The sequence below is a fragment of the Portunus trituberculatus genome, chromosome 45 (assembly GCF_017591435.1).
Source record: "Portunus trituberculatus isolate SZX2019 chromosome 45, ASM1759143v1, whole genome shotgun sequence".
Taxonomy (NCBI): Eukaryota; Metazoa; Arthropoda; class Malacostraca; order Decapoda; family Portunidae; genus Portunus; species Portunus trituberculatus.
This window is the reverse complement of record NC_059299.1, coordinates 11,345,020-11,357,091: the sequence shown is the minus strand read 5'-3', so window position 1 is coordinate 11,357,091 and position 12,072 is coordinate 11,345,020. Positions and strand designations below refer to the sequence as shown.

General features: G+C 36.6%; 1 protein-coding gene across 2 annotated transcripts; it reads left to right on the top strand.

Annotated features, from left to right (window-relative positions):
• The first annotated feature begins 5 nt into the window (after positions 1-5).
• Positions 6-11,019, top strand: LOC123519526 (geranylgeranyl pyrophosphate synthase-like). Of its 2 annotated transcripts, none has more exons than XM_045280886.1 (8): positions 6-55; positions 1,444-1,770; positions 3,196-3,350; positions 5,799-5,943; positions 6,266-6,386; positions 7,099-7,238; positions 7,484-7,586; positions 10,153-11,019. In XM_045280886.1, exons 2-8 carry the CDS (start codon positions 1,702-1,704, stop codon positions 10,344-10,346), a joined length of 927 nt encoding a protein of 308 aa, XP_045136821.1. In that variant the 5' UTR covers positions 6-55; positions 1,444-1,701; the 3' UTR covers positions 10,347-11,019. The 2 variants fall into 2 exon arrangements, with proteins under 2 accessions (XP_045136821.1, XP_045136820.1); XM_045280885.1 differs by having other exon boundaries at positions 25-94.
• Positions 11,020-12,072: the final 1,053 nt, after the last annotated feature.

The following is a 12,072-nucleotide window of genomic DNA, read 5'->3' as shown; positions in this document are numbered from 1 at the left end:
GAGCGCAGCAGTGTGGCGAGCAGCGCGAGCGCGAGACCGTCTGCTGCAGCACAAGGTTTGTTTACACCTTACCTCGCGTGACGCAAGGCAGGAGGTAATTTTTTTGCGAATTTATTGGACGTCATAGCTTATAGAGAGGTGGCTGGATGCCTATCCCTTGAACTAAAGGTGTATCATACACTAGGCTTCAGATTTGGTAATAGGTTGAAGTAAAAAAACTACGTAAGGAAAAAGAATAGTGTGTCAGTAGAGGGCGGTTCCCAATGACTGGGCGGTGTGGCGAAATGGAAAGCCTTGGACTAACACGCTTATGCCTTCTATATCCCTTCAAATTATTGATAATGATTATGGTTCATCAGGTGTAAGTCTGAGACATCATCAATGAGGGATATATTAAGTATAGGGTGTCTTGGGACATTAGTGTCTCGAAGGGTACACCAATAGTGTTGCTTATCTTTTAGAGAATACTATAAAAAAATAGCTAAGCAAGATGTTTTTTTTTTTTTGTCTCAGATGCTAATTTTTATTTGTATTTGTAGCACTTTTGCTGTTATCGTCGTTTTTACTGTTTTACTATTTAACCATGCCGTGATTAACTTTCAAGAGCATGGTGTCACAGTCCACCACAGCGTTCCTTGCCGCGACACCATCACGTGACTGTGACATTGAGACTCAAATATACACGTCATATACTTCAAACAGTAGATGCCAGAATAACAAAATACTAGCCACCAATGATCATCAAAATAATAAAAAAAAAAAAATTATAATTATCAGTGTTTCTTTTTCACAGAGTGTAAGTATTGCACCAGTTTCTAACCCAAGTAAAAACATCCACTGCTTGCTGTATTTTATTTTATTTTTTATGAATGTGTCAAGACAAAAGAGGTGTGTCTTCTTTTACAGGAAGACAAACTTCAAATTGCATTGGATGTACTGCTCTTGTTTCTTAGCTTTATTGGATATTTTAAACATCTGAGAAACAGTTCATATCTGGAGCTGGAAAATTAATTAATGTTGTACTGTCAAATACTAACACCAGCAACAAGTCAGTTAGGGAAGCTACCATACTTATGAGAAAGTTCATGTTGCTTTGCCTTATAGTACTGCAGTGACCATATGACTATCCACCTTGGACCATATATATAAAGAAATTGAGATAACTTATAGAGGATTATAGTGACAGAATGAATAATGTAGCCTTTGAATGAATTTAATTCCTAAATAGTATCAGAATTTACACCTTGTTACTGCATTCATATAGTTTAACTGTTATGTTTGTTATCATAAATTGTTTGTGTGTTTAACACCATGATGCATCCCCTTTAACATGTCTCTCACAAGTAACAACTGTATATATGTATGTATAGTTGTACTATATATCTAAATGAAGTGTTTATTTTAACTGTCCTGTATAACTGTGTTGTGTTGTCTTCCTTGCAGGCTGTCTGTACCTGACTGTCTACTGTAATCCTGTCCTGTGACTGTTGCCAGATTTCTCTTCCTTGCTGTCTCTGATTTCTGCCTTTCTTCCCATCTTGCCCTAATACCAACACCACCCCTTCGCTTATCTTCACTGTATGCTGTCCTTCCTTTTCTAGCTTTTATAGTCCTTTCATATAACGCACCATTCCTCTCATCAGCACAATTCTCTCCTCTCCTTTTCCTCTCCGTGTTTTCCCTCCCCCACCCCAGTGTGCGATGGAGGGTGGCTTAACCCTTAACAGCGGCACCGTCATCAGTGCCAGCGGGGACAAGAAGCAGGACCAGGTTAGTCATGCTTTTATTTTATTTTGTTTTATGGTCTTTTGAACATAGGTCTATTTACTAGTATTTTGTTTTAAGTGCTTGCTCTCTCTCTCTCTCTCTCTCTCTCTCTCTCTCTCTCTCTCTCTCTCTCTCTCTCTCTCTCTCTCTCTCTCTCTCTCTCTCTCTCTCTCTCTCTCTCTCTCTCTCTCTCTCTCTCTCTCTCTAAGTGAAGTAAGAGAGAAGGGAAGCATAAAGTTGAAAGGAAATGAAAAAAAAATTATGGATCTGGATCTGAATAAGAAGAGATAGCTGTGTTGAGGAGGAGAAAGAAAAATTAAACTATATTAGGAATGAAAAGGCTACTTTGAGTAAGGATTTGATGATGGGAAATAAAAAAATTGTTGAAGCAGGAAGTGAGCAGTTGCAAGGAAAAGATAGAGCAGCAGAAGGTAGACATTATTGCTGCCAACTTTATGCACTGTTCTTGCTTATCAGAATGCAGCTTTCAGTGTACTATTACTAACATGAATTACTGTATATATATATATATATATATATATATATATATATATATATATATATATATATATATATATATATATATATATATATATATATATATATATATATATATATATATATATATATATATATATATATATATATATATATATATATATTTTACCAGTATGCTTAACTAATAAAAAATACACAATTATACATATAGTACACATTAAGATCTTTATTTCAACAGTTGATACTTTATATGCTGTGGGATGGATTCACCTAAATTCTTGTCTTGCATCTTGTATATTTGTATGATGACTGGTCTATCTAGAAGTGAAGTTTGTTGTGCTGTAATGTACCATATGATTTCTTTTGTATTCTTTTCTTTATTTTCATGTCATACCTGACGATAATGTTGGCCAGGACATTCCCTCACCCTTGTTAAGCAGTCTAGTGTAGGCACACCATTAGTTTATGTGCTGCTAGGTGTTTGTCATGAGTGATATCAAGATTACCTCAATTATAGATAAACTCAGCAATGGGGAGCCTAGGCAGTGAATGTCTATGTCCTCATAATAGTCATGGTAGATATCATTTTTCTTGCCCTTTTGAAGCTGGTAGAGGGTTATGGAAAAATCTCCATCATCCAATTCATGGTGGGGCTAAATAAGAGTAGCAGTGTTTACCTATTAACAAGCACTGAAACACTGATAGCAATAATAGTAATGATGATATACAGGTAGTAGCATTCTTATCTTATTATCTTATCATATTATTATTATTGTTATTATTGATATTAATATTAGTATTATTATTATCATCATCATCATCATCATCATCATCATCATCATCATCATCATCATCATCATTACTACTACGACTACTACTACTACTATTGATGACAGAAACATACAGTAACAGATGGTAACATTTTGCCAGGTGTTGCTGCAGCCCTTCACGTATGTACTGCAGGTGCCAGGAAAGATGATTCGGGGCAAGTTGGCTCAAGCCTTTAACTACTGGATGAAGATTCCTGATGACAAGCTACTGGCTATCTCAGACATTATACAAATGCTGCATAATGCTAGCCTGCTGTGAGTGTGTGTCCTATTTGCATGTTTACAGGACTGAGTCAAGCTTGTGTGTTTATTTACCTAGTTGTGGCATATGGGAGAGGATTTGAGCATGTTCTATCCCATCTTCATTACTACTTTTATCCATGGCAGTGTGTGTAATAATAATAATAATAATATACGGTTTATTAGTTTGGCAATGTAAAAAATTACACTGAAAATGTACAGGGGAGGACATTAACACAATGAACTAAAAATGCTTAACCTAACTATGGATATAACTTAACCTAGAATTCACTTATTTATTTAAGGCTTGCACAATAGTGGGCACCGCGCTAAGTCGGTACCGATCAGTGCGCTGGTGTCTTAAGGCGCCATGCGATTCTGTCGGGTGTGTGTGTGTGTGTGTGTGTGTGTGTGTGTGTGTGTGTGTGTGTGTGTGTGTGTGTGTGTGTGTGTGTGTGTGTGTGTGTGTGTGTGTGTGTGTGTGTGTGTATTTACCTATTTGTATATTCCTATTTGTGTATTACAGGGCCCGAGCTAAGCTCTCTGTGTCCTGTCTCCTTGTCCACTCCTGTCATATCTCTCTTTCATCTGATTGACACACACTGCATCAACGACATCACTGCTCAGTTTATTCCACTTATCAATACTACGATGCGGGAAACTGTACTTTCTCACGTCATTTAGACAGATGTCTTTTATTAGTTTTTTCCATGTCCTCGGAGATGATTACTTGTGGTCACCTTTATCAATTCTCTGTCCAATATGTCAATCTTGTTCACCAATTTATACATAGTTATCATGTCTCCTCTTGTTCTTCTCTCTTCTAATGTGGTCAGCCCCAGTTTCCTCAGTCTTTCCTCATAGTCTAACTCCCTGAGTCCTGGTACCATCCTTGTTGCCAGCCTCTGTACCCTTTCCACCTTCTTCACATTTTTCTTCATATGCGGTGACCAGACGCAAGCTGCATATTCTAACTGGGGTCTTATTAAGGTGCATAATATCTTCTTCATCATTCCTTCATCTAGGTAGTGGAATGCAAGGCCAATATTTTGAAGCATGTTATATGTTTTCCAAAATATCTTGTTAATGTGTTTCTCCGGTGACAGAGTGTTTTGCACGGTTACTCCTAAGTCTTTCTCCTCATTGGTCTCTTCAATTTTCTCATCACCCAGCCTGTAATCCCTGTTTGGTCTGTATCTACTTCTTCCCATTTTCATAACATGGCTCTTGTTTATATTGAATTCCATCTGCCACTCTTTACTCCACTCATATATTTTATCAAGATCTTCCTGTAGCTTGTTACAATCTTCCACATTCTTTACTCTCCTCATATGTTTGGTATCGTCCATGAACATATTCATGTAACTGTCTATTCCTACTGGCATATCATTAACATAAATCAAAAAGCACTGACCCTTGTGGAACTCCACTGGTTCACCACTGTTCGCATTTCTCTTCCCACTAAGTAATTTTCCATCCATTTTGCTAGTTTATCACTTACTCCTCCAATTTTCTTTAGTTTCCACATCAGTCTATTGTGTGGCACTTTATCGAAGGCCTTTCTCAAGTCCAGGTAAATAGCATCCACCCATCCCTCTCTATGTTGTAATATGTCAGTCACTCTTGAATAAAAACATAATAAATTGGATATGCACGATCTTCCTTTTCTGAAACCAAACTGCCTTTCACTCAGAATGTTTTCACTTTCTAGATACTCACTCCACTTAGCTATAATTACTTCTTCACATACCTTGCACAATATACTAGTCAACGATACTGGTCTGTAATTTAATGGTTCCATTCTACTACCATTTTTATATATAGGCACAATGTCAGGTCTTTTCCACTCTTTCGGGACTATTCCTGTTTGTATGGAGGTTTCCACAATATCAAATACAGGGTTCAACAATTGATCCTTACATTCTTTTAGCATTCTTCCAGATATGCCGTCAGGCCCCATTGATTTATTAATATCCAAATTGCTTATAATTTTCCTTACATCTTCTTTAGTAACCATGATGTCCTGCATTTGCTTTATTTCCATTGGCCCTTTTCCTATAAAATGCTCCTCCTTTGTAAACACTTTGCAAAAGTTGTCATTCAAAATTCCAGCTATATCTCTAGCATCCTCATATACTTCTTCCCCATTTTTTACCTTTTCTATTGTGTGTGTGTGTGTGTGTGTGTGTTATGCCTGGTTGTAACATATAAAAAAGAATATATCCTTATATTATCCTTTCTCTATATCTGAACTCAACTTTATTTCTATATTCATAATGTGTACTATTTTCCCTTCAGAGTTTCCAAGACTTCTATGCAAAATGTGTATGTGTTCTGACATGCATCCCTGTAATTTGTCTATTTGTTTAGATATAAGCTTCAACATTTTGCCAGTGCACCACAACTACTACTTAGTCCATCGTTGCTTTGAGTGTGTGCAGTAATTGTTGACTCCCTTGACAGTATAGATGACATCGAGGACAACAGTGTGTTACGGCGTGGCATTCCAGTTGCTCACAGCATCTATGGTGTTGCCTCCACCATCAATGCTGCCAACTATGTCTATTTCCTTGGCCTGGAGAAGGTGTTAGCTCTTGAACACCCTCAGGTAAAACTCTTGAGTTTCTATGTTCATTTCTTTAATGAGTCATCATTTAGTTGTTATATGGTTTATTTTGTGATTATTAAATGCTTTCTTTCAATGCCTTCCATATTTTCTCCTTGTATTATGTTCATCTTGCCTTCCTTTCATTTTGTCTTACATATTTCACTTTTAGTTCTTAGTACTTTTTTAAATATATTTAAAATCATTAATATAATTAAGTATCCTGTGATCTGTCTTGTAATGACGACTATTATATCATACTTCTCATAACCTTCCCAGCTTCTTATCCTTCCTCATAAAACCTTTTACTCTCCCTCATTAACAGGCTACCCAGGTGTTCTGTGAGCAACTTCTGGAGCTCCACCGAGGGCAGGGGATGGAAATCTATTGGAGGGACTCCTTCACGTGTCCTTCTGAGGAGGAGTATCGCCAAATGACTATCCGCAGTGAGTATGATGAAGAGAAGGTCCTGCAAAGAGTGATGGGCCAATAGGTGATGGTTGGCTAAGGAGAGAGTTTTGAAGTCTTATGTAGTAATATTTGGAGACTACAATGACTTTCAATGTACTTATTTTGACCATTATTGGAAAAAGTAGTTTATCGATGGTTGTAAAGAGAGATTTAAGAGACATTATTGTGTGGATCAGGGATTTAGGGTTGGAGTAAGCCACAACAATCAACAGTAAGTCCTGTGGAAATGTGGTATCTGAGAGGTCTGTTTGAAATGACAAGATCGTAGTGTGAGAGTAATGGGGGTGTGTATGTGAGATGTGGTATGAGTGCCTGTAGAAGTGGTACTAAATGTGGAATAGTGCAATTTGTGATAAGGAACACTGAGATGCTATGGCCGCGGTGAGAGGATAAAGAGGATGAAGGTTTGCAGAAAAAATATACATAAGTGAAGTTGAAGGTGGTGATAATAGAAGACCTTTTGGATGATGGAAGAAGAGGATGTATGAAAGAAATGTTTGTAAAGATCAAACATTTGTATGAGCAACAAATGAGTGTTAGAAAAGGGAAAGATGAGGCTCTTCTGTCTTTATTGTTGACTTACCTTGAGGGAACAAGACATCTGAGAGAAGTGATAGATGAACAAAGCAATTTCTCAGTAGCTATTTCAGTGATGCTGCAAATGGATGAATCTTTCCTCACCCACAGAGACTGGTGGACTGTTTGGCCTTGCAATAAGACTGATGCAGCTGTTTAGTAACTCACGGGAAGACTACTCCACCATTACTGGCATTCTGGGACTCTACTTCCAGATACGTGATGACTATGCCAATCTATGCATGAAGGAGGTGAGTGCTTTACATCACCACTGAACTATATGCAATAGGAAGGAAAATACTACAGGGACTTGAGGAACATAAAATCTTCAAAGTAAAAATTATCAGATCAATATGAGACTATATAATCATGTACTCTTTACAGTAGGATAAACACTTTTTATCATTTAATACATCACAAGATCTTTATGTAGTTGTTTCAAGATTTTGTGTTATTGAATGCACTTAAAATACCAGATTCACTCTTCCTTCCACAGTACAGTGACAGCAAGAGTTACTGTGAAGATCTAACTGAGGGTAAATTCAGCTTCCCAGTGATTCATGCTATCAACACCAAGCCAGATGACCAGCAAGTTATCAGTATCCTTAACTTAGTGTGTGTGTGTGTGTATTTACTTTGTATTTACCTAGTTGTATTGTACAGGGTTTGAGTGGGACTCATAGTGTCCTGTCTCCATATCTCCACTTCTCCAATTTTTCTTTAAAGCTATGCACATTATGTGCTGCAACAACTTCATTTAATGCATTCCACTTTTCCAATATTCTGTGTGGAAAACTGTTTTTTCTAATATCCTTCACACACTGCCTCTTCCTAATCTTTGCATGTCCTCTTGTGTCTTTGTGTGTGTGTGTGTGTGTGTGTGTATTTACCTAGTTGTATATTACAGGATTTGGGCTGGGCTCATTGTGACCTGTCTCCATATCTACTTTTATCGAACTTTCCCTTGAATTGGGCACACTTTCTGCTGCTACAATCTCTTCACTCAGTCCATTCCAGATGTCCTTTGTCCTATGTGTCCTATGTGTGTGTGTGTGTGTGTGTGTGTGTGTGTGTGTGTGTGTAATTCACCTTGGTCATCTGCTGGTCACGCAGCCAGTCTTCCCCATTACAGAGCGAGCTCCTTGTGTGTGTGTGTGTGAAAAAAGGAGGAAGTGAAGGTTTGTATCCTCATCTGTACTATTCACCATCTTCTGTGTTCTTCTATTATATTTTATCCAAGCTTGATCCTGAGATGGAGATATGTTATTTATTTTTTATTTATTTTTTTTTTTCTCTTTTTAATGTAAGAAAGAGGGCCAGCCAAGGGCAAAAAAGAAAAAGATTTAAAAACCCCACTTGAATGTTGGTTCTCAACAAGAAAGAAAAGTATCGTCCAAAATTAGGGAGCAGATGCCTCGATACCTCCCTCTTAAAAGAAGACAAGGCGTAGGAAGTCAGAAATACAGAAGCATGAAGGGAGTTTCAGAGTTTACCAGTGAAAGGTATGAATGACTGAGAGTACTGGTGTTTGAGAGTTGGACACAATAGGGATGAGAGGAAGAAGAAAGCCTTTTGCAGTGAAGCTGCAGGAGGAGGGGAGACTTGCAGTTAGCAAGATCAATAGAACAGTTAGCATGAAAATAGCATTAAAAGGTAGAAAGAGATGCAACATTTCGGCGGTGAGAAAGAGGTTGAAGACAGTCATTCAGAGGAGGGGAGTTGATGAGACGAAAAGCTTTTGATTCCACCCTATTTAGTAAAACTGTGACTGGAACAAACGTTTCTTTTTACTATCATCTGCTCGTATAACGAACACAAAACTCGCTTTAACGAAATTTTATCCAGGTAATTTTTTTCCAAGTTTGAAAGCCCCGCCGTATCACGCAAGCTGACAGGCTTTTGAATACACCAGCGCCTCTCTTGGACAAAACGCGCACCACTCACTCCCCTACCCTTCCCAGCTCTTAGTTGAAAACAATAAGTGTCCAGCAGCAGCTCGTCTTCCCTTGTTCAGCATGCCATGAAAATGCCCTGCAACCAGCCCTGCAGTGTCACCTAGTGTTGTTAAGAAGACTGGGAAGTCTCTTACTCTCGAAGTGAAGCTAGATATTATTCACAGACACGAGAGAGGCGAAAAAACTAATAGCATTGCTCGCCACCATGGCTTGACTCCATCTACTGTCTCTACTATTTTCAAGTCAGCAGACTCTATTAAGAAGGCTGGTCAGACCGTATCATCCTTGCAAGCTAAAAGAACCACCCAAACTTGTAACTCTGCAATGGATAAAATGGAAAGCCTTGTGGAAATGTGGTACAGTGATGCATCCTTTGTCTACATTCCACAGGTTGCCGGCTAGCGTCTTTCCTGCTCCACTCTCCCTCCCTTCATAAATTTAAGATCATCAACATTATAAAGTTACTTGCATACATTAGTGTACATTGTAATGACTTAGTCCTAAATTAAACTGCTTAAATGTTTAATTTCATAATTTTTACTTTCATTAAACCTTTTACTGTTACTATGATGCAGTCTTGCTTTGTTTACTCTCAATGGAAGTTCAAGTCAGGGGGTCAAACTTGTTATAATTGGTTTGCTTAACGAAAATTCACAACGAACGTTTTTTTTAGGAACGTAACCCATTCCTTAAGCAGGAGTTGCCTGTATGTCATTAATGTGGTTTTTCATATTTTTGACCAAGGCATTAGCACTGTACTTGCTGAATATGTAAGGCAGTTTTCCTTGAGTTATATTAGTCAATGTCATATTGCTTATGACTAAGGATTGGTCTTAATTTTCACTACAGAACATTACGACATTGTCATTAAGAGTTATATGAATATGGTGAATTCATGGATAAAGCTTGTGATTTTATAGCCATTCACATCATCACACTCTGGTCATATCATGCTATTCCATAGTGATACTCATATCCATCTTCCTAGGACATGCACTCATTTAGGAGGGAGGTTCCAAGACATCCTATTCTTTTGGCTAACCCTCTTGGACCGGTTCAGGAACTGGCTTCCAAGTGGGCTTTTTTGTTTAATGGTTTTGTTGCCCACGGTCAGATTTTTCCTCTTACATAAAAAAATGATAATAATAATTGCTTTTGCCAAACTACTATCACCTTTGTCACCAGATATTCCTTAACCAGCTGCTCTCAGACATCATACGGCAAAGACCTAAGGACCTGGAAGTCAAGAGGTACTGTGTGTCCCTCCTAGAGAAATTTGGATCTCTGCAACACACCCAGGAAACTCTGAGAAGCCTGGACAATGAGGCACGGCAGGAGATTGCTAAGCTAGGGGGCAACCCTCACCTGGAGGCTCTTCTGGATGAGTTAAGAACCAATGTGTAGAGGTTCATATTTGAGTGATTTCTTAGGTTATTTATTTTTTTCTATTAATTATCTCCACTTCATTCTTTTCTTAGTTTTTTCCTATTGTGATTCAGCTTCAGTTCTGTTTTATCTTCTGTAAACTATTTTTGTTTTTCATTTGATTTTTTTCTTTATTTGCTATATATTATGATTATTATTCATATTTCATCACTTTCTTCCTCCTCTTCTTCCTTCACCTCATGTTGTTAAGTTTGCTGACAGTTCTGTACTCTTACTTTATTGAGTTGATTCTTTGATTTTCTTCACAATGCACATCAAGATTCATAGTTTCATCTCAAAATTAACCTCAGGCTTCCATCCACTGCTGTTTGACCACAGTTAACAGGTTAACAGCCATGTGATGGACACACCTGTCAGCAGATGGCATTTCATGCAGGTAGTCCTTGTGTCATGTTTCAATGCACCATCAAACAGGGATTTAATCTGTGGTATCTATGAACCTAAAGGTGTGTAATTATTTATTATTTATCGTTGTAGGTGTTATATAATTTATAGTGTCCTAATGACAGGGATAGATATTATGGTACTTTGAAAATTGTTTGTATTGCAGTTTTGATACTGTATTGCTTTTTCCTTTTTTTCTTCATGACATGACTGCATAACTTTTAGATGAAGCATTTTTTTTTTTTTTTTTTTTCAAACACAACAAATGCTATTGGGATAAAGGCTTGATCCCACCTTCAGAGGTCTGCTGAAGAATGGAACAACTATGTGATAGTTCTAAGGCCGAGACCATGCAGCGTCAGAAATGAAATGAAGCCAATTAGATACTGTTTATGATGTCATTAAGTGCAGGCACATCCAGGCTGATAAAACTGATTACATTGTATGTAACAGCCAATTTTTTTTCTATATAATATTTTCTTTAAAAGGTTTCTTCTTAAGCCTGCAGTTTTTTTATTATCATTAGTATCATTATTATTATTACTATTATTGTTTTGATGATAATATTGACTATTATTATTATTATTATTATTATTGTTGTATATTTATTTATTTTATTTTTTAGTTTTTTATTTTGTTTTGTTTTCTAGGACCAGTTTTGGTCCTGTAATATTTTGCTCCAATATTTGTGAAATGTAAGATTTAGTTGGAATTATTGTCTGCAATTGCATTGATTGCAATGGTGAATGCTTTTGTCTCAGCCAAATTTTATCTACGTGTGAGTGGCTACATAGCCATTATTTTTATCTTTCGTAAGATTTTATAATTTTATATTTATTTAGTCAGAAGAATGTGATACAGTAGCATTAAGGATATTTTAATTTGTCACTTTTCATATCCTTTTCCTTTCATATTCTTTAGATTTTTCGTCTTTACACTAAAGATTTTACTACTCTGAAATTATATATATATATATATATATATATATATATATATATATATATATATATATATATATATATATATATATATATATATATATATATATATTGTGCCCCATAGCGATAATGGTACATTAACGTTAATGGGCAGTGCATTAACGTTAATTGAACCATATGATTAGCTGTTATTGGGCAGGGCACCCTTGCCCATTAACGTTAATGTACCATAATCACTATTATATATATATATATATATATATATATATATATATATATATATATATATATATATATATATATATATATATATATATATATATATATATATATATGATTAATTTCACTCTTTAGTCTAATTC

Coding starts and splice junctions, on each gene's coding strand:
- LOC123519526 (XM_045280886.1), top strand. CDS start 1,702: ATGGAGGGTGGCTTAACCCTTAACAGCGGCACCGTCATCAGTGCCAGC. Junction 1,771..3,195: donor GGGACAAGAAGCAGGACCAG/GTTAGTCATGCT, acceptor ACATTTTGCCAG/GTGTTGCTGCAGCCCTTCAC. Junction 7,587..10,152: donor AGATGACCAGCAAGTTATCA/GTATCCTTAACT, acceptor AGCTGCTCTCAG/ACATCATACGGCAAAGACCT.